The sequence below is a fragment of the Phytophthora infestans genome, genomic scaffold (assembly GCF_000142945.1).
Source record: "Phytophthora infestans T30-4 supercont1.42 genomic scaffold, whole genome shotgun sequence".
Taxonomy (NCBI): Eukaryota; Oomycota; class Peronosporomycetes; order Peronosporales; family Peronosporaceae; genus Phytophthora; species Phytophthora infestans.
In genome coordinates, this window is record NW_003303717.1 from 1,202,609 (window position 1) to 1,223,271 (window position 20,663).

A 20,663-nucleotide genomic window follows, 5' to 3' on the forward strand; every position below is an offset into this window, starting at 1 on the left:
ACGTTCGGCAATATTAGACGTCGGTGGAATGTATTGCACCAACTCGTATCTGTTCATATACAAAAGGAATTGGTCAAATTGACATGACAACGACATTTAAAAAGCTCCTACCTCGGTTGCTGTTGCGCATCCACCTTCCGCTTCTTAAGTGCTTGCTCAGCAAAGCTGAGCTTTTTATTTTCCTTGTTGGCTGCGGCATGCTGAGGTTGGATTAAGGCTGGAGCAGCAAATTGAGCTAGAGCCGCGACAGAGTTTCGCGTCAAAAGCCGAATCTCTCCGTTCAGAACTTGTACGCACGCCATCTCGAATATCGGGAACTTGACTATGGGAGCCTGTGGAGCCAGATAGCTCCCTAGGGATGGTGCTTTTTCCATGAGGCTGTCAAACAAAGCACGAACATCTGCCAGCGTTAAGTTACCTTCCTCCTGGAGCTTCTTGCTTACCGACTCAAAATCCTTCAGATCGTCAAGCGTTGAACGCAGCTGCCTCTCTTCCAGTGGGGATGGCATGTACGCTGCTAAGTCGTCATCCGCGGAGTCCAGGAAGGGCTTGAGCTTGAAGTAGCGTTCCACCATGGAAAACGTGGAGGACCATCGAGTCTTTTGCCGAATAACTGGCCGGAGTGGTGTTTTGTGTCTATGTAGTCCGCATAAAAACAAATTAAATAAAACTCGGATATAGAATAAAACTCAGATACGGCTTACCTTAACTTTGCCGACTGATTGAGACCACGCAGGAACTTCATAAGATCGTTGATTTTCTCCAGAATGTCTTCATACTCGTCCAGATACTGGGTCATAGCGAGATTTAGTCGATGGCTGGCACAGCCGACCAACGGAATCCCCAGCTTTGACGCGATGCTTCCATTGACGGAACAGTTGTCGCCGACCAGGAAGCGGACACATTCGATGCGCCGCTTCAACGGCTTTAAAATCGTCTTGAGGAACGCAACATGTGCATCAGCATCGTGATGGGGATGGTTGTTGCAGTCTTCCTTGTCTAGTAGAGGCGCCATCGCCAATAGTACAGTCTCCCGCTTACCATCATGACCAAAAGCGGCAAAGACCCCCACGTAATGTTCACTTTTGAAAGACCACCCGTCAAATACGATACCAAATCTTTCAGGGAGAAATTCGCTGAACGTGCGCAGCACTTCCTGGCAAACAGCTGCCATGTAGTGGACCAAGGTATCATCACATATGGGCTTGAGGGTCGTGTAGCGTCGCGTTAGGCTGTTCTCGCAGAATGAGAGCGGCAAGTTAGCATCAACAATCCACTCTAGCCATCCAAATATATTGGCGCTCTTTTTGTCTACGAACGACAAGAGTGTGCCATTGTTGCCGCCTTGAAAACTGTCTAGAGTAGTTTCATAATCAGGATGTTGACTATAAATGTGGTTGATTAGGTTCGTGTAGCCACGTTTGGCGTCCTGTTTCCGCTGTACGCCGCAGCGACATCGATAGAAACCCATACAGTCGTCATTCTCGTCACGGATTGGCTTGAAAAATACATCGCAGATCTGCTTTCTGGTGTAGCGAGAAACTGGTGATCGCGTTGGGGAGAGAAGATTATCCATGCCAGCACGGAATTTACAAATGAGCCTGGCCTCAGCTCAGAGCAGCAGCATGAACGGTTGGTTGTCGAGTAGCTCCAGCGGCCGCTTTCTTATTGGTTACTAAGTAATACAATAGGGTTATGATAAGTAAATTTTTGATTTCAAAATGACAAAATATGTTACTCTGGACTAAATCTACCGAAATAAGTTATTGACGCGGGAGTCGTGCGGCTCGAAATACATAATGGTATGGCATAATATGGCAATTATTGCTTATTACAATATATTTTTAGGAAACCCTGGCTACTGTGCCAGCATGACTGTGTGGTGATGAAGCTCCACCTTTCGCTGTAGGAATTTCTGCGGTTGAATGCGAGCGTCCGAGCCTTGCCGGTGAAGACACGGGATCTCTTGGGCGGACTTGAAGGCTTGTACTACACTGCTGCTCTGATGCTGTATTAGTCGAGTCTTCGTTTTTGGGGTTGGAAAGTGGAGCCATCAGATTCTTGGACGAACCTGCACTACTCGGTAGAGCGGACTTTGTCGGGGAGTCCTTGGGTACAACGTGGCTCACTTTGCTGGCCCCAATCAGACACTTACTGAGGCATCTGCCCATAGCCCACGCACAAAAGAGTTGTGGCCTTCCGTCAGAGCTATTAATACCTCGATTGCATCAACCAGTGGTCGTACCACCAGGTACTCCAGTTGCACTAATGGATCCTTGATTTTGGCAGTAAGTTGCAAACGCCAAATATGTTAGTGGTGTAGTCATCGATCGGAACGCACGAGGTCAAACAGGAAACTTCTTTTTTCCTCAAATAGCCTCACCGTGAAGAGCTGCTGTCGTTTTCCTTTTTCTTACGTAGCTGTTATCGTTTGATTACTTTGATGTACATGCTGTAAGAGCTAGAATATTATGCGATAGTAGCTCTACGTCAGTGTGTCCCTTGCGAATAAGCAAGTTCATTTCTGACTCATGCCGAGCAAATTCACACTCATGAATCATGAGTACAGGACTTTTGCGGGTTCCACCGTCAAGGCTAAGAAGACTCGCGCCGGATTTCGAGAAATTAATATTCGTTGTCGCTGGGCTTACGCATCAGGAATCATTCGGGACAGTGCTGGAAGTTTGAAAGGCAACGAAGTTACAATAACGAAGTTGTCTTCAGCTAATCAATCGAAGAACTCTTGCACCGCACCGAAACGGTCCATCTTGTGTGGATCTCACCTCTTCAGGTGACGAACTCTGTCGCTGATTGAATCGGTCAGCAAGCGCCCGTATGCGCTCGCGTTTCTAGGGGGATGAAATCAGCATTTCGCATGGCTACTGCGTTGAGTGTCTCGGAAGATACACTCCTTGTCTCGTTCGATGTGCTCATAGCTCGAAAACTCATTTTGACATTACACTCCGCTGGCGTATCGTTCCTGGGCAGAACCATAGCTCGGTCCAAACACCATGATCTCACCTCCGTATCTCCATGTGCGTCGCCAGCTCAGCCCAGCCATGTATGGCGAAGTGGTCGAGTGCAACCTCCCTAACCACGAGGAACCTGTTGCAGTCAAGTGCATCTCGCTCACAAGAGCAGCTGATGCTCGAGCTCGAATCCAAGGCGCAAGGGAGATCGATAACCCGCTTCAAGAGCAACGCGTGGCAGCACTGCTAGCGGCCAACGGTGGCCATCGCAACGTCGTGCAGCCCTACTTGCACTTCGTCCGCGACGAGACATTGTACCTCGTCAACGAGCTGTGTGGAGACGGAGATCTTCATTCTCTCGTAGCTGCGAGAGTCGACGCATCGACGTTCCTGACTGAGCGAGAGGTGGTATCGCTAATGCGGCAAGTATTGGAAGGGGTCTGCTATCTACACACGGTGTTGGGCATCGCCCACCGAGACTTGTCTCTAGAAAACGTTTTGCTAAGTCGAGGTGTGTGCAAGATCACGGATTTCGGGCTCTCCACAGACGCTCAGATCATTTGCGAAGGCGGCCAAGTGGGAAAGGAATACTACATGGCACCAGAGATCGTGGCAGGTGAGCACTATGACCCCGCGTTGGCCGACGTGTGGTCTCTCGGGATCATGTGGTTCATCTTGCTGACGGGCTCCCCGCTGCTACCTCTCGCCTCACCATCCACGAAAGGCTTCAAGGCCGTGGCTCAGCATGGCGTCGGTGCCGTTTTCGTGTCATGGGGTCATTCGAATCGCATTTCGGTTAGCTCTATAACACTGCTGAAAAAGATGCTCCAGATCGACCCGCGTCACCGTATTTCGCTGTCCCAAGTTTTGGCTGACCCCTTGTTTGCCGCCGCTGTGACCAAGCTGCTTACGTAGTGAAAATGTCCCCAGCATTTTTTGTCCTTGAAAAAAGGACCAAAATTTGTTTAAGTACGACGGAGAGCTTGCCCGATTTTGTGCAGCGCACCAGTTCAAGTGCGAAATGTCTGATATAACAGAGCTTTCTTCATACTATGTAGACTTCGTTTGTGAGTTTCCACACACTCGACGAAAGAGTCTTTCAATTTGCTGTAGTAGCACTAGTTTCTAGTGCTACTACAGCAAATTCTAGATTACTGTAGTAGTAGTATTATAGTAGTTCTACAGTAGTTTGCAGTAATTTCTTCGGTGGACACTTTAGTTACCAGCGCTATAGATCTCATCCTGCATGCGTCGAACCTTGCGATTGTGTTTAAGAGGCACCTGGATCTCTGCGCGCTTGTTGTCCGTCCGAGTTCGTAGGCTGCTCATAACAAACCCACCAGTCGAGAACACTCGTTCCTGTAGAGCATTGGAAGGACACTTCCCTAGCCAAATACGTGCAAGGGCTGCGACGGACGGGAATATGAATCGACCAGACTCACGGAACCAGCGAATGACATTGATGTGCTCACAAATCGCTTTAACCCTCCTGCGATACCATTCTGACGAGCCAACAGTAGTGCCGTGAAGTCGTCCTTGGTTAGCTTTTGTAGACGCAACTGGCAGTCCTGAATCGTTCCGAAAGCTTGCCCGAATTATACAGGTCATTGCTGCATATGTGGGGAGCACCACGCCTGCACACAGCGCAGGGGTCCGTCATTGACAGCTCAGGACAGGTTGGCACACTTCATCGGCGATTTCGAAGGCGTAGCTCTTGATTGGTGTTTTATGTTTCTGGAAATTCAGCACCAGCTTTGAACTTTTCCGACGTGAAGGCGGAGATGCCAATGTGGCCCGGCGTGAAGATGCAGATGCCGGTGTGACCCGGCGTGAAGGTGGAGGTGCCGCCGTGGCCGTGTGATGATCACCTCTTGCAATGCAAGTTGCATCCCTTTGCGAGCTGAGCCAGATATCAAACGATATCCAAAGCTCAACACATGACGCTTACAGCGGTAGAAACAGAGAGCGAACGTTGACCTATAGAGCAAGACGTTCAGGTATCGTCTGGATCTCTTCAGCTACAGACAGTAACACATCAGTAGCTCACGTTCGAAATCTGAACCACTGGTTACCTTAGTACTAGTAATTTGCTCATCACCTCAAATTACTACTTACTACTAGTACTACGTAGTACTATACTACTAGTAGTACTGTACATTGAGCAGTATTTCCAGTAGATAGTAGTGCACCGAGACATCCGGATGAGCACACCACATATAGAAGTCGTAAAGGGCTTTATTTCCATGGAAGGAGGACCGTGTAAATGATGATAGTACTACCGAACCAAGGCGCTAACTTTTGGTCCTATTTTCTGTCTTTTAAATGTCAAGGTGTTGGGGTTATTAAAGAACTTTCGGAGTCTGGTTTTCGTGCACGTTTCAGCTTCAGTTCGAGATAGACGTAGTTTAGGGGTTGTATGTCAATTCAAACGTGTGTAGGTTTGAGCTAGTGAACATAATTTCCTCAAGCCTACCCCCCGTTGATTATGTATTGACATGGAAGGCGCTGGTAGCATTCCAGAACGCTCACGATGTTTGTTGGCCCACAGTTAGCTGCGACCAAGCGGCGGAGGTGCTAGCGGAAGCATGACGTCTTTCCCGTGGCAGCACGAAGTACTTTCTAAGGATTATGAAGATGTTTAAGAAACTACACTGCTTTCGGCTACGTGAGGCCGCTGTTATTGAATCTTCTCGTTGCTTTGACGGATGATGGACAACGCAGCAGCCCGCGTTTAATTTCGCTTTACGGTCGCTCAATTGAACCAACTGGCCTCTGTGTTGGGGCTGCCTCGCGATGGAGTACGAGCCGAAGCAGAAGATTATGTTCCACGAGTCGAAGCGCTAGCCATAATTTGCCGAAGGCTTTCAGAGGCGTCTAAGCCTTTCACATTTGCTTCTGAATTCGGAAAGGCTACGGCAGCATATAGCCGTGTTGTCGCGGCAACCATGACGTTGCTATACAAAGCGCACAAAGATGTACTGTACTTTAATGAAGCGCTGATCACGGCAAGTTTTGCAACATATTGCATGGCTACTCAGAGTTCTGGTGCCGCGCTCCAAAATTGCTGGGGTTTTATTGATGGCGCGAAACAGTACATATCACGACCAAGTGCTCGTGACAATGGATGTATATACCCAATGAAAACCTGCAACGATCAGTCTACAATGGTCTTCCGAGAAAACACTGCTTCAACTGGCAGAGTATTCAGGCACCTGACGGAATAATCGTCAGCATGTTTGGATCAGTAGAAGGCCGAAAGAAAGATTCTACTATGCTGAGTATTACTGGGGTGCTGGAGGTGATGGCAGAGAACCAGGACGGCGTCTTTTGAAACCGAGTGATTTACGGTGATCCAGCATACGGGTGCAGCAGATTTGTTTGTTCACCATCGTCGGTAGACAGTAGTGCCGGTGCAACATTTAACAAGGACATGAGCAGCGTGCGTGAAAGTGTAGAAAGGAGGTTTGGGCGTATAAAGACGCTATGGGGATCCCTGAACTGGGATAAGAAACAGCGCGTCCGTCAAAGTGATGTAGGGCTTAACTTCTATGTTGCTGTACTGCTTTTCAATTGCCACACCTGCTTACAGCCACTAGGGAACCAAATTTCGAGGTATTTCGGTTTGATGCCCCCACCTCTTGCAGTTTATCTAGGGTTAAATTAGTTTCATGACGGAGCACTACATGGGTATTTCATTGCTTTTGCTGCTCGAGTATTTTCATTATAAATTCTTGCATCCGTTTATTACGATCTTCGTCGGCTTGACAACGACGGCATTCTAGTTGAAGCTTGTGTACTCGTCCCTTTTCAGCGTTTTCGGTAGCATGTAACCTATTTTTGTCCTCTTGTTCCCGCTCAAACTGAAGGCGCTGCATCTTGTACTGAAACTTGGCCTTTTCGTCTTCGCTGGCCAAAAGAACACTAGGTATCCCGTTAGCCACTACATCTAGCCGCTTCCTTTTGGTAATTTTTCTCTTGCAACCGCTATTGGCACCTGGAGACGATCGAGTGGTCCTCTTGCTGGGTGTGGCAGCACCCACAGTACAAGACAAAATTGATGCCTCCACAGATTCACTGCTGAATCTTCACATTGACTACCGTCGTTAAGACCCGCTTGACCTACTGATTTCTCAGAAGCGATTTCTCCCATCGCGAGACTACGCAAAAGCTCGCCTGAATGTACGATTCCACGTTGCTTATACGCTTGATCCTCCTTGCGTTGTGCCTATTTATCCTCCCAGTCATTCATCAGCGTAACTTCATTCTGAAGTAAAATTTTACGCTCGGCATACTCCTCCACTGTCCCTGACTTCCGCATCGATTGACACTGGTCTGTCTTGTACTGAGTAACGCGGTTTGTGAAGCGAGTGCGCATTGCTGTTCCAGGCTTCTTTAATCCAAACGATTGATCTAAGCAACGATGAATACCGATGTCATCGAAGACCTTCATGATTCCCTTCGACCTCCCAACTGCCGCGGTGTCCAGGGACGGAAGGTGCTCACGGCCTTGAGCAGCACTATATCGTCCACAGCAGCGAACTTCTGGCGCGGTGGTGGTCGTGCAAGAAGCGCTTCTTTCTCCCGTGTCTGATTCTCTTCACCCATTTCTCCAGCACTATTGTCAACTCCCCGTGATAACCTATGCTGATCGTCACGCTGACCGGTCGTAGACATTGTGGTGTAGCGGGATCAGCAAAATCTGCGAGATTGCTGGATCCAGCTTACCAGACACCGACTAACGGAGGGGGTCCCCCGATGATCCGTGTTCTGCTGAACTTTCCTCACCTTGTGTACCCGTCGGTAGGGCGGGATCTTGCTCTTTCGGTAACTTCCGAGGAGTTCAAGTGGTGAAGCTTGAGTGTCTTGGCGGGACGTGGGGATGGGGTGGAGCAGCAGTGGGAAATCTTCACTCTGCGTCCGTGGATGGTTCCGAATCCTAAGCGAATATTCGAGCTTGTGGATCCGGGGCCTAGATCGTGGATATGGCCGTAGGGCTGCCTTGCGGGTGCGTTCCCTTGCCTTCGTAGTTCCTTTGTGTTGCACTTGCCCTCCTGTGACGGGATCTTGAGAGTTGAGATCTTCTAGGGTGTAAGCGACCAAGTAGTAATTCGGCTAACCTGTTGGATCTGCACGTGTAAAGGAAAAGCTCACTAGGTTGTAGGATCTGGCCAATGTATTATCCAGTTATCACTACCAACACTAGATTCGCAATTCCCAACCCCCTCCGAGCTCGTACGGCCAATGCAGTTCCGCTTCTTGAGGGCAGGAAGGCACTTGCGTGTTACTGTGCAATAGAAGACTTTATTTATTGAGTTAGTCCCTAGGGTCGAAGTATACACAAAACTTGTCTGGGCCAATGCTCATCTCCGCTACGATTGTTCTGCGAGGCCAAATCCAATCCCCGTCGAAACGCTATACGTAGTTGATCTCTACTTGATGATCCCGTTACGATTCCGTACCCACTTGTTCTCTAGTTCGTGATCTTGATCTTGATTACTCCATAGTGAGACTTGATGCTTGGCGGGCGAAGTAGACGCTGTCCTTGTCCAGGGCCAATGTTCACCCCTGTTACGGCGATCGACCGAGGCCAAATCCAACCCCCGAGACGACTACAGGTCACTTGCTCTCCACAGTGCAAATAGAAGACTGTATTGGTACTTAAGCCTATACCTGCCTGGATTTCTACCTTCTATGTCTTTTACTTGTTAAATCCCTTACCAGGCTCGGCTGCATGTCCTTTCTTTCCTTGACCCATCATCCCAGCTGTATTATCTTCAGATCCATGGCGTAATCATTATGGTCACCGTATTATGGGTACACTCATCCGGATCCAGGTTGCTTGGATCCACTTCCTTGTAAGTGTACACTCGAAGCTGAAAAATGCGGCTGTTCCGAAAATAGCATTTGAGCTTTCTCAAAATAGCGGCTATCTGGAATTAAAACTCAACTCAAACGTGGTTCCGAAAGTTCTCTATTCACACTGTGAATTTCACAGGGGTGTTGAGCAAAAACAAAGAGCAGCAATCAAAAGATAAACGCTTAAATATTGTTTTAGGGTTTCGTTTTATCTTTTATGTGGCCTTGCGAAATAGATGCACTGTGGACCAGGCCTCTTCAGATTCTCAAGCTGAGAGTAGGCAGTCGTACGAGAGAAATTACAAAATGCCTAATCTAACCTATTCAGAGTGCATATTTTGATAACTCCCAAATGTGCGCCCATTTGACAGTTTTAGATCTACTAAGACGTCTGAATGACCGTTGGTATTTTAAGAAGCCGCCTCCTTATGGGATGGGAAGGCGACATTAAAGAGGAGAGAGAGTGAGTTTCTTCTCTCTTCGAGAGCGAGCTCGCGATCACACACAAAAAGTTTTTTCTAGTAGGCTACACACCATCCCCCCCCTTTTTTTTGTACACAAGAGCCGTTTTTTTTAAAACGACCATCCCGCGTGCAGGACACGCGGCAAAACTGGCTCCCTATGTATGAATCGGAGCTTGGACTTCGGCCACTACATCTTGCTGATGATGATGAGGTGACGGAGACGAGGGTTTAGTCAGAAATGCTACTATGGACGAGCAGCACACGACACTGACAATTTCCGTGAGTACTTTGCAGCTTAAGTATGAAACTGGTCAGGTCAATGATGAAGAATTTGAAGTGGCAACTAGCGCAAGAACGACATTTATGGACGAAAACGTTGCACAACACTTGAGCAACGCATCGTTCTATTCTTTAGTATTATGTGACATTTTGGAGAAGAATGTAAATAAAAATCACTTGCAAAAATCATGGTACCCTCGCCTTACTTTACGCCTCATATCCAAATGTAAAAGTGAAATAATGCTGCTCAAATGTCGCCATAACCGACCAATGGTTTGCATTATCCGCTAGGCTCCATGCTAGATCGATACCGAAGCTCATTATGTAACCTTTCCGTTCGAGCTCCGATGGGCCGCCAGTACTCGCACGACATGCGTGTCTTAGTCCAACAGCTCAAATGCGATTGGCTAAGAGTATAGGTAGTGACGCGACGTCGAGGTGAATCAGCCTAAAGGCGATAAGACGTGACGAAGATAGCGACATGAGTTAAAGACACGCGATCAGGAATTCTTCTGTGTTCGTGGCACCTTTCTGCGATGTCCTTCTCGACCTCTGCAGCAATACGACCACCGCTGGTGAAGTGGCTTGTTGCGACAGCTCGAACGATCCTACGATCCTGTCTAACGTCCGTGTTATTCTTACAGCCCTGACGGGGTGCAACAACGGGATGTCCGTGACGCTGGTAGTTTCTAGAGATATCAAGCATTTTGCTATCGTAGTCTAGTCTAGGTATTGTCGACGCTTGTTCACGCACAGTGGCCTTTCGTGTTCGGCGACCTTCAAGTCACACTCAAGTTGCTGCTACGCCGCTGTTAAGTTACCAGTGGGAGCAGTCGCGGCAAATACAGTACCCAAGCGACGCGGATGAGTGGTCGCAGGCTCCTGTGCCGGCTCATGCAGATGAGACCTTTGACGGTAACGACGGCAAAGGTCACAGCTACGGCTGTGGTGCGACGGTTCGAGATCAGGCGAGCCTCTGAGTCGTCGGTGGTGGCTTTGGAAGATTCAAAACGCACATGTTTGATTAGATATTTGTAATGATTGATAGTAGGAGTTATATGTTACATTAAGGACATTTGTGCTTAAAGAACAGAGCATTTACTCCCAACCACACAAGAGCACGTCCGACTATCGGTGAGTACGCGGTAGTGGCGGGAAAGTTCCGGTAGACTGGATGTGATCTGTCGGTGAACATTTTATTGGTCGTAGTTTGTGCTCATCCGGCAGGACCAATACGTAAGAGAGAGATTTGACCTTGTATTGAGAGCGAGTTATCGCAGAGCTTTGAAAAAAACTAGTGTGCTATCCATACATTATATACAGATCGGAGCTTGATTCCGACACCCCCGTATCAGGTCTGAAACACATTCGGTACCCTATCTTTATCGGGACAGCCGGGTATATTTGAGAGAGAAAGAGAGAGAGCGAGAATAGTACTATAGCCTTTGCTCACGGCTAGTAGTGTTGGGGTTTCGGTGGCTTGCTGGCTGGAAACAAAGTACACAGGGGACATCCCAACCTGGTAGGGTAGTTGGGTAGTACACAGATGCCCTACACCCTACTCTATGAAAACCTACTGCTACGTGTGGTGTATTTAGACTCTGTCTAACGCGTCACTTTTCGTGTTCGCGGAACTATGACTCGGACTAAACAGAAGAGGATCCGTGAGGATGCCGCGGAGGCTCTGCGCGAGAGCGAGCACATCAATGCGAAATCCACGCACGAGGGAAGGAAGCACGGAAACGACGTATAAACAAGCGCGGGAGGAAGTGCAGCGACTTAAACAAATCACTTCAGCACCTAACCGTGTATCAATAAACCACAGCGGTTACGGAAGTTTCGCAAGATCAAGCTGAACATATTGAAGAGCGGAGAGTCCGATCCTGCGGTATATTCACGCCAATTTGCTGTTGATACGGAAGCGGCGTATCAAGCTGAATTCGAGGATGGGTCGCTATATATAGTGCCTGTCGTATCTGAAACAACGGCTCGGGAAGCGGTTACGGTCGCCGCTGTGCAGCGAGCTCGCAAAAAAGAATCTAAGAGGGCACTATCCAAGAAAGAGCGCGAGCGTACCAGGACTGCACAGAGATCTCATACGCGACGAGATAACATGACACTCTCTCAGCGTGATCATGCTAGGAGCAAGACGCTTAGCGCCAGCGCTCCCGTAGCGCTAGGCTACGCCAGGAAACATTCCAGGGACGACGTGATCAAGATAGAGCTCACCACCAAGCTGCTACTGCGGCTTTAAGTCAAGAAGACCGCAATTACAATCGGGAGATCAATTCTACATCGTGCGCTGCCCATCGCGCAGCGCGGTCGGTACATGAGCGGGTGGAAGAGCGTGAGCTAGACCAACAACGGCAAGCCAATCGAAGATCTAGGCAGATGAAACAAAAACGACAGCAGGAACTTCAGCGGGTGCGCACTAGACGCCAATGCGTCTGTCATGGGAATGCTCTTATTTCCTACGAAGACTTTAGCGCGTCCATGATAACGGGTGACGACGTGGTGAACAGTCGGCACAAGCTCCCGGCTAAAACGGTTTGTCCAGCCTGCAATGCTTGGAAGTGGCCTGGCGAGTCTGCAATCTCATGCTGTCTATCAGGCCGGGTAAAAACTACCTCCACTGTGTCCCGCTCCACGAAATTTGCTTCACTCCCGGCTTGACGTACGTGTGAAACGATCGGTTTGAGCATGATGCACCAATCGGCGAAAATGCAAAGTCTTGGTTGTATGCTCGGGATTGTCGTTTTCGCCGTTTTCGCCGACAATTCCGTGCATACAACCAAGTGTCGTTTTCGCCGACAATTCCGTGCATACAACCAAGACTTTGCGTTTTCGCCGATTGGTGCATCATGCTCAAACCGATTGTTTCAAAACGTACGTCAAGCCAGGAGTGTTGCAGGTGCACACGGGGTATACACATATCATTTTCAAAGACTCTCTCCTTCCCCCAATCGACCCTCGGTCAGGCGCATGGGTAGCTCAAAAGTTTGCATAGATCTACATGGTAAGCCCAGACACGCAACGCTGTGCGGAGATACGTCTTGGTATATTCGCGGATCTGGATCGTGTTGCACTGCTGGACATTGAGAAGAGCATGGCAGAGCGAAACCCGTTGGCGCAGCGGTTTATCCACTTTGGACAGCAAGTGCGACAACACAGCATGGAGGCTCCAGTAGACTTGGTGTTCCGTCTGGATGACAACACCTCGCGACCGCAGACGCATAACCAACCCGCTGTGTCTGAAGTGGCTGCGACACTCATTGAGGATGTTGGAATTCACGTGAACTTTAAGTACAAATGTAGTTAGGACGCTCCCACAACAATACGTCTGCTAGGATAGCAAACAATCGTCTGGACGGACCTCAAGACCCCAGCTCTGCCCTTGCACCGGGACAGACTGGACCTTGTAAACCACTTTTATAAGCCAACCAGTACATATAAGAGCACGCTACTAGCACGAGCAGAGTTAATAGGTGTTATGAATCCTCGTGGTCCCAACAGCGAAAGGGTACCAGGCACGGATAAGCATTTTACGAGGGCACCGAGTGCTCAACACTCGGTGGGAAAGCTACAAAAGATGCAATATAAGCACTCCCAGTCGTGTAAATAGGCAACAATAAACCATCAGGTAAACCTCCCGATAGTAATCGGCCAATACACAGTCTATTGGCCTTGCCGGATGAACCCTCGCTACAGAGCTTCGAGTTCACCGACAGGTATAACATACTCAAACAAGCTTGACCAGACCTAACTTTGAAGCCGAACGTCACTGTGTGTGCTTGAGTGGAAATTCTGTTCTGTATAATGTTTGCCCTTTTCGGGCCTATTCATGTCCTAATTATGTATACAATCTTCTTGCACGCCAAGCGTCGTCTGCAGCATCTCATTAACATCTTTAACAGCTCGCGCCGTGTCCCAGACGATGAACGTTCCTTCAAAGAGTCGCGGAGTCTTCCGCGAACTCATCCCAACCGCCACCGAGGCTTCATACCGTAGATGGTCAGTTATTGACCGCTGAATGCGAATCCGGCCAGTTCATGATTAATAATAAGGACAGCCTGGATTGAGTGACATCTAGGCCGTATCCAATATCCGTTGAATGTTTGGTAGTGACACTGTCGACTCTCTTGCACCTTGGAGTCACCGTACACCACGTGACCGAGGGTTCGTCGCTTAAACGTCTTGGACGGTGCCGCATCTTTGTTGATAAGCGTTTATCCGCAACTCTGGAGAGATCACTACACCACAGTAATGGCGCTGAGCATCGGGATCTACCGCTCTTAACACGCGATAATAGGCCGCTACGTTTGTACGAGACCGACGCCAACTACAATCCACTCCAATATCGTCTTCTCCTTCCGTACGGAGGGAAGAGCTGGACCTACACAGACGAGCTCGCGAATGCCGCCGAGTATCGAAAAAGTAGACGACGTCGCTTTGTGAACACATCACGTTCCGCCTAAACCAAAAAGTGGACGATAGGTCCGCTCTCCACCAAGGCGGACATCTATGTCAACAGTGATGTGTAGATTAGCGTGCGAAATGCGAGCGCGAACAGCTTCGCTGAGTGGCCGACAACCAGAAAACAGCTCGTGCGGATCAATACAGGGGTGCTCAGGAGGATACTTTGGCTCTGGTGGAAGGAGAAGTGCTACTGTCGAAATACGACCGGACCGAGAGCAGGTTGGTGCAACCGGACCGGGACGGTAAAATCGGAGAACGATCTACCCACTTTCTCGATCAGGTTAGCGAGCGTATTTTTCTACCAGCGTCGCACCTAAGCAGCCCACGGTGAATCGACACGTCGTATCAAGATTCAATGGCAATTGGTTGGATATATGCACGAGCCGATGTATTCTTGACTAAAACGTGCAGCCCCAAGTGAGGCGAGATTCTTGAAGCGATACATTCCGAGTTTCAGACGGCCCAAGATCAGCCAGACATTGTTGCTCGCGTGTGGCAGCAGAAATTACGAGCGACACATGATGATTAAACCAGGGTGCCCTGGGACGAGTGCGAGTGCGGATTTACGGTGTCGAGTTTAAAAAACGAGGGCTCCCTCACGTTCACGTTTGATTGTTGAGAGTGGCTGGAGAACCCAACTGAGGTCGTCAAATCGTCGATCAGATCATTACCCTACCCCACTAGTTCATCCGTCCGGCGTATAGTGTATATTACGATTTCCCCTCCTCACCATTAATTCATCGGTGGGGAGTTGAGCAGGAATACGAGCCATGGAGAGCGACCGCGACTGCGGCGTAGCGGCAGCATGCGATCAACGCGTCACGACGGTAACACGCCCTGCATCGCGCGACTTACGGGCCAAAGCAGTCGGGAGCCAGCCTGCCAAGAACTTGCGCGTCAAGGAGGTCTTGCGACCCCCCGTGTCATCGAGCGACGAAGTCAGCGAGAATTTGGATGAGTGTTCACTTAACAATAGCGACGAGGAGTGGGTGGGAACATCATCAGATGCCTCCAGTGCTGTAAGCTGCGGGAGCCAGTCGAAACAAGCTCGTTATGGAACGTCGGCGTCACCTCAGACCGCAGCAGTTGACTCAAGTGAGGAATCGGATGGGATTCAAGCGGCCCCTCCACGCAGATATGCGTTTGAGTCATGGGGCGACTTGGAGGCGTTTCTTAAATCATTCGGGGCCGAAACATACCAGGTAAGATGCTATTACTTGTTATAAATAACTGTGGAGACGGCGTGGTTACCAACTTGGATATATGCATTGATGTTGGTCATATGTAGAGCTTTCGCGTCCGGACAAATAACAAGGTTACTGAGAGAAAAAAAAATCAGGAGTCTGGCTCCAAAGCACCACTGGTTCCCGACGAATGGATTTACTACGCAAGGACGTACATTTGTACGTACGGGGGGAAATACAAACCAAAAGGCAAAAGCAAGAGGAAGCGCCAGCATTCGAGAGCTATGCAGTGTGGCGCACAGGTGGGTTCGAGTTGGTGTAGTTGGTCACAGTTGGGTACGATTTGGGTTGGTTGGGTTGAGTTGGGCTAACAGAGTTTCCTGTGGTTGCAGATCAATGCCTGTGTGCAAATGGTTGATCCTTCTGGGCAGAAATTTGCTTTGAAACTAACGTCTGTGCGGCTAGAGCACAACCACCCGTTAACGAAGCACACTCACAGCCAGTATCCACAAACTAGAACTGCGTACGAACCTGAGGTGCTTTCTACGGTGGACGAACTCCGAAAGGCGGGGGCCAAAAGGAAGAGCATATTGGCCTGCAGTCACGACCACTCCGCGTGCAAGCCGACCAAAAAAGATGTACATAATCTCGCTGCCAAACTTAAGAAAAAAGCGCACACCGCTCCCACAAGCGCGAAGCGGCTGAAGCGATGGATGATCGAGTTTACCGAGGAGCCTGGAAACGTTGGTCGTATCTTTGTTGATAAAGTGCAAGACAAGGTATGATATTGCCGCATTTTTGTCATGATATTTGGGGACGGTACTGACTTTTATCCACATTTAGAGAATCGCCACATGCATTACACTGCAAACCAAGCATATGCGTGCTCTTTTCGACAGGTTTCCGGAGGTCCTGATGATTGACCACTCACGGCACGAATGCATCCAAGTATAAAGTTTTTTCGATCATGGCCCACGATGCTTTTGGCAAGGGTCAATTTGTACAGCATGCTGTGGTTCAAAATGAACGCCGTAATACTTTACTGACGGCCCTGGAGGAGTTCAAGCGCAACAATCCGGTGTGGGATCGTATCAAATGCATACTGATCGATAAAGATTCACGGAGATGTCTGTGCTCAAAGTGGTCTTCCCGGAACGGATTGTGTTGCTGTGTCAGTTTCACGTTTTGAATTATTTGCGCGAGGAAATTGCCTCAGCAGAATACGGGTTTACTTCTTGGCAGAAGCAGCAGCTGCAAGGGCTCGTGAATCTGTTGGTTTACGCAAAGACGGAGCGCGAATATGAGCGATTTCGAAAGTACTTGCGCCATATAATGGCAATTGGACGGGGAAGTGTAACTCGTACTGAGTTGGGTGATCGAGGCACCGAAACGGCAGAAGATGCCCAGGATGTTGTACACCCTTTCAAGGCCTACTTCTCAAAGAATTGGGACTCCTGTCGTTATATGTGGTGCTCATTTGAACGTCAAAATGCCGTGACGATGGGTAATAACACAAATAACCGTATTGAAGCCTCATGGAAGCAGGTGAAAGAGCTCGTGAATGGATACACGGGGGTTGACGAGTGCATAGCGGCCATAATGTGCTACCAAGCGCAATCAGAAAGGGAATTTATGGACGCATTGTACAATCTGAAGCTGGTGCATAATTCGAAGTACGATAGAGAGATGCAATTTCTATCCAACTTGGTGAGCGAGCACGCGTGTGAACCCGTTTACGACCAGTACGTGTACGCTATTACGCGTGCCAACTACAGTTTCTATGAGCCGGTACCTGATGCTATTATGATCCAGAACCTCTCAGAAGAGGAAGAAGCCCTCGACGAGCCCAGATCGGAGTATTCTGCCACGAAGCGAAATTGGTCATGTTCATGCCTGTTCATGACCTCGCGGTTGCTACCCTGTCGTCACGTGTTTTTTGTTCGCAAGGCTCTTAACTGCGAAAATATCCTTCCCACGCAGCTGTTGAATCCAAGGTGGTTGTTGGCATCGTTGCGTTCGGATAGTGCATTTGAAGTGGTTACAAGCGAGCCGTTCTCCATTGGCCGAGTGTTGTCGGAAGCGAGTACTGTTTGGGACAGCAACCGCAAATTTCGAGAAGCCCATCTCGTCGCGACCACAATTAGCGAGCATATGAGCGGTATGGGAATGATTGAGTATAAGTTGGCAATGGAAGCTCTACGCTGCGTGGCCACGCTTTTCAAGCATGGTGAGTTTGATGCTATTCCTGCCGCTGATCCTGCGTCTCGCTCGAGTAGCGAGGTGGCCCAGCCGGACACGGAGTTGGTTCAATCGGGCACGGAGTTGACTCAGTTGGTTCAATCGGGCGCGGAGTTGACTCAGTTGGTTCAATCGGGCACGGAGCTGACTCAGTTGGTTCAATCGGGCGCGGAGTTGACTCAGTTGGTTCAATCGGGCACGGAGCTGACTCAGTTGGTTCAATCGGGCGCGGAGTGGACTCAGTTGGTTCAATCGGGCACGGAGTTGACTCAGTTGGTTCAATCGGGCACGGAGTTGACTCAGTTGGTTCAATCGGGCACGGAGCTGACTCAGTTGGTTCAGTCGGGCACGGAGTTGGTTCAGTCGGTCCAGTTGGGCACTGAGTCGACTCAGTTGGCTCCATAAGGTGCAGAGGTGGTCGAGGTGGTTAACAGCGTCAACCTCGATGAAGGCGAAGCCGAATTCGAGCTTCAAAGTCCACCAAAAGCAAAAGGCCGCCCAAAACAGAACCCTAAGGCTGTAAAAGCTAAACGGAAACTACATATTGCGATAGTTCAAGAGGATCTCGAGATGCACGATAAGCAACTCAACCTAATTTCGACATTCGAGCTTCTCTCTGACAATGTAACTTGTGACTCGGCCTAAAAGAACATACTCCTGTTTAAGCTCTTCGTCTTCGCGACGAAACCGAAACCGCCAATCGCGCACGACTTGAGGAAGCTTCCAGCTACGAAGCCGTTGATGCGGCCTGATGAAATAGTTCGAATCTTTCCGATGGATTTAAAAAGGAAGTGCGGGGCTAAAGTGTCAGCGTTTCAGCAAAATAATCGTGGCATTCGCGAGCTGGACATTGCTTAGAAATAGTAGGAGTTGGAGTATTCGCCAGCTCAACGATCAAGCTCATGAAAAAGTGGCACGTTGCAGCAGCAGCATTCAGAAGGATCGCCCGCGCGCTGGCATGGATAGAGAACCTGGATCTGTCTAATTGCGGTAATGCCAGCTATTCAATCGAGGAATACCCCGCCCTGCCGTCAAAGCTGAGACAGATTGAAGTTTTGACCCCACAGGTATGAACCAGTGAGTAATTGAGAGTATGATGGTAAACTAACTACGTCTGTGTAGATGGATGTGCTAGCATTGGCAGGTAAAGAGCTGATGACGGACGAGGTAATGTAAATAATACTGGCCAAACTGTTTGGTTGTAAGCCCAATATTGCCGTTTTCGACTCTTCGACACTGGGAATCGTTGTGGACGGAAGCGTGAACACCTCCAGCGAAATCATTCGAGAGGCATTATGTGGGTTGACGACGGAGAAGGTGTTGATTCCAGTGAATTGCAACGGTATCCACTGGTGTGCTATTATGATGGACCTCGAGGGTGGAGTCATTTACGTGTACGATTCGAGTTCTTCTTCGTACGTCGTCAACGTACGTGCCGTAGCGCAGACGATGGTAGTGATACTGCCTCCAGGTGCACAGAAAGCGTTTCGGGTGAGAGTCTTCGACGCAGGACTCGAATTTCAGACTGACAGCTACAACTGCGGAATCTACGTCTTGCTTGCTTTTGAAATGTTTGGTGGCGCAGAACCACTACGTCACGCGGACAAAAAGACGCTGCAGTGCCTGCGCTACCGCTATCTTTGTACGTGTCTGTAGAGGCAGCGCAAACGAATGACTATCGCTAACTCTCAATATATTTTGGCCTTCTCACATGTTATCTTAAAGTTGTTACGACTGATTTCTATCAAGCTTGAATTCCATGAGAATGCTGAAATGCAGTCGCGGCGCCGAGACCACGTGAACGCTGAGAGATCCAGCTCCAACACATCGCTCTATTCGGCTATACGTATTCACGAGGAGCTGGCTCGATTTAGAAGGCTTCCACCTGGGCTGGATTGGGCTCAGGTTGGGCTCGTTTGGTCTCTGTTTGGTCGCGGTCTGGGCACAGTTGGAGCGAGTTGGGGCAAATGCCCCGTCTCATAATTTCCCAGTTGGGCTCTCCAGCACGTGCCTTGATTGTTTTGGCTGACGAAGACAAACCTCGAGCGTGCAAGACCATATACAAAATGGTATGCGCCGATATCCCAGATAAGGATAAACCCCCTCCGCTGTATGAATCGGTCATGTCATGCGTGCTCCATGGCCCACGCGGACCTGCAAGCCCTTCATGCGCCCATGTGAGGGACGATAAGTGCTTTAAAGGGGTTTCGAAGCCATTATCAAATGTCATACAAGCCAATTCCGATGGATATCCAGTGTACAGACCACGTCGGCGATAGAACGGTGTTCTAAAGCTCAAAGACAGGGAATACGACAATACCAAGATCAACCAGTAAGTTATACCGTATACTTTGTACTTTTCCAGAGGTACAGCTGCTACATTAATGTGGAAGTGTGCACGGATATACGTGCGGTTAATACCGGTACAATTACGTGCTCAAAGGCACGACATGGCTGTACCCATTGTGGAAAAAGCTCAAGGAGGGCAGCAGAGTGCGCGTCGAGAGCCAAACGAGATTATATGTTTCTTGAAAGCCCATTACATTTCTCCTGTGGAAGCGTGCATCCGTTTGCTTGATTTCACGATTCAGAAAAAAACCATTCAATCACACAGCTGACAGTTCATCTCAAGTCAAGGCGGACTGTTTTTCTTCGCGAGACGCAAAATTCGGAGACGGTTTTGGATCGAGGCTGTCATCCAGATGTTTTAGCTGTGTACGAGTGAAGCGCCTGAAAACCATATCGCCAGGGCGATGTTGTATCCGGACATCCCAAAAGCGCTCTGTTGGAAAGCACCAGAAAAAGCTCAGCCTAAAAGGTGCGTTCGCCGGAAACAGTAGCAAGCTGCGATAGGTCGCATGATCTACGTGTCTCCTCAAAGTATTGAGCGGCTCTATTTTCGACTTTTGCTCTGTCAGCGCAGAGACCCAACTTCCTGTGAAGACCTGAGAGCTGCTAACGGGGTTGTCTGCCCTACATTACATATTTTCGCGCGGGAGGCTGGCTACTTGGAGAATGACAACGAGTGGATTTCCTGTTTGGCAGAATCTGCTGAGCTCCAAATGCTGTTTCAACTACGCCAGCGCTTTGCCATCATTCTGGTTTATTCAGTTCTAGCAAATGTTGGTGCTCTATGGGATCGCTTCTTCGCCGATTTTTCCTAACGGCTTTAATAGACCCCTTCAAGTCGGCGCTGG

General features: G+C 49.2%; 1 protein-coding gene across 1 annotated transcript; it reads left to right on the top strand.

The window, feature by feature from the left end:
• Positions 1-2,984: 2,984 nt before the first annotated feature.
• PITG_15611 (protein kinase) lies at positions 2,985-3,884 on the top strand (the record flags this gene model as incomplete). Its single annotated transcript, XM_002897703.1, has 1 exon — positions 2,985-3,884. One exon carries the CDS (start codon positions 3,012-3,014, stop codon positions 3,882-3,884), a length of 873 nt encoding a protein of 290 aa, XP_002897749.1.
• Positions 3,885-20,663: the final 16,779 nt, after the last annotated feature.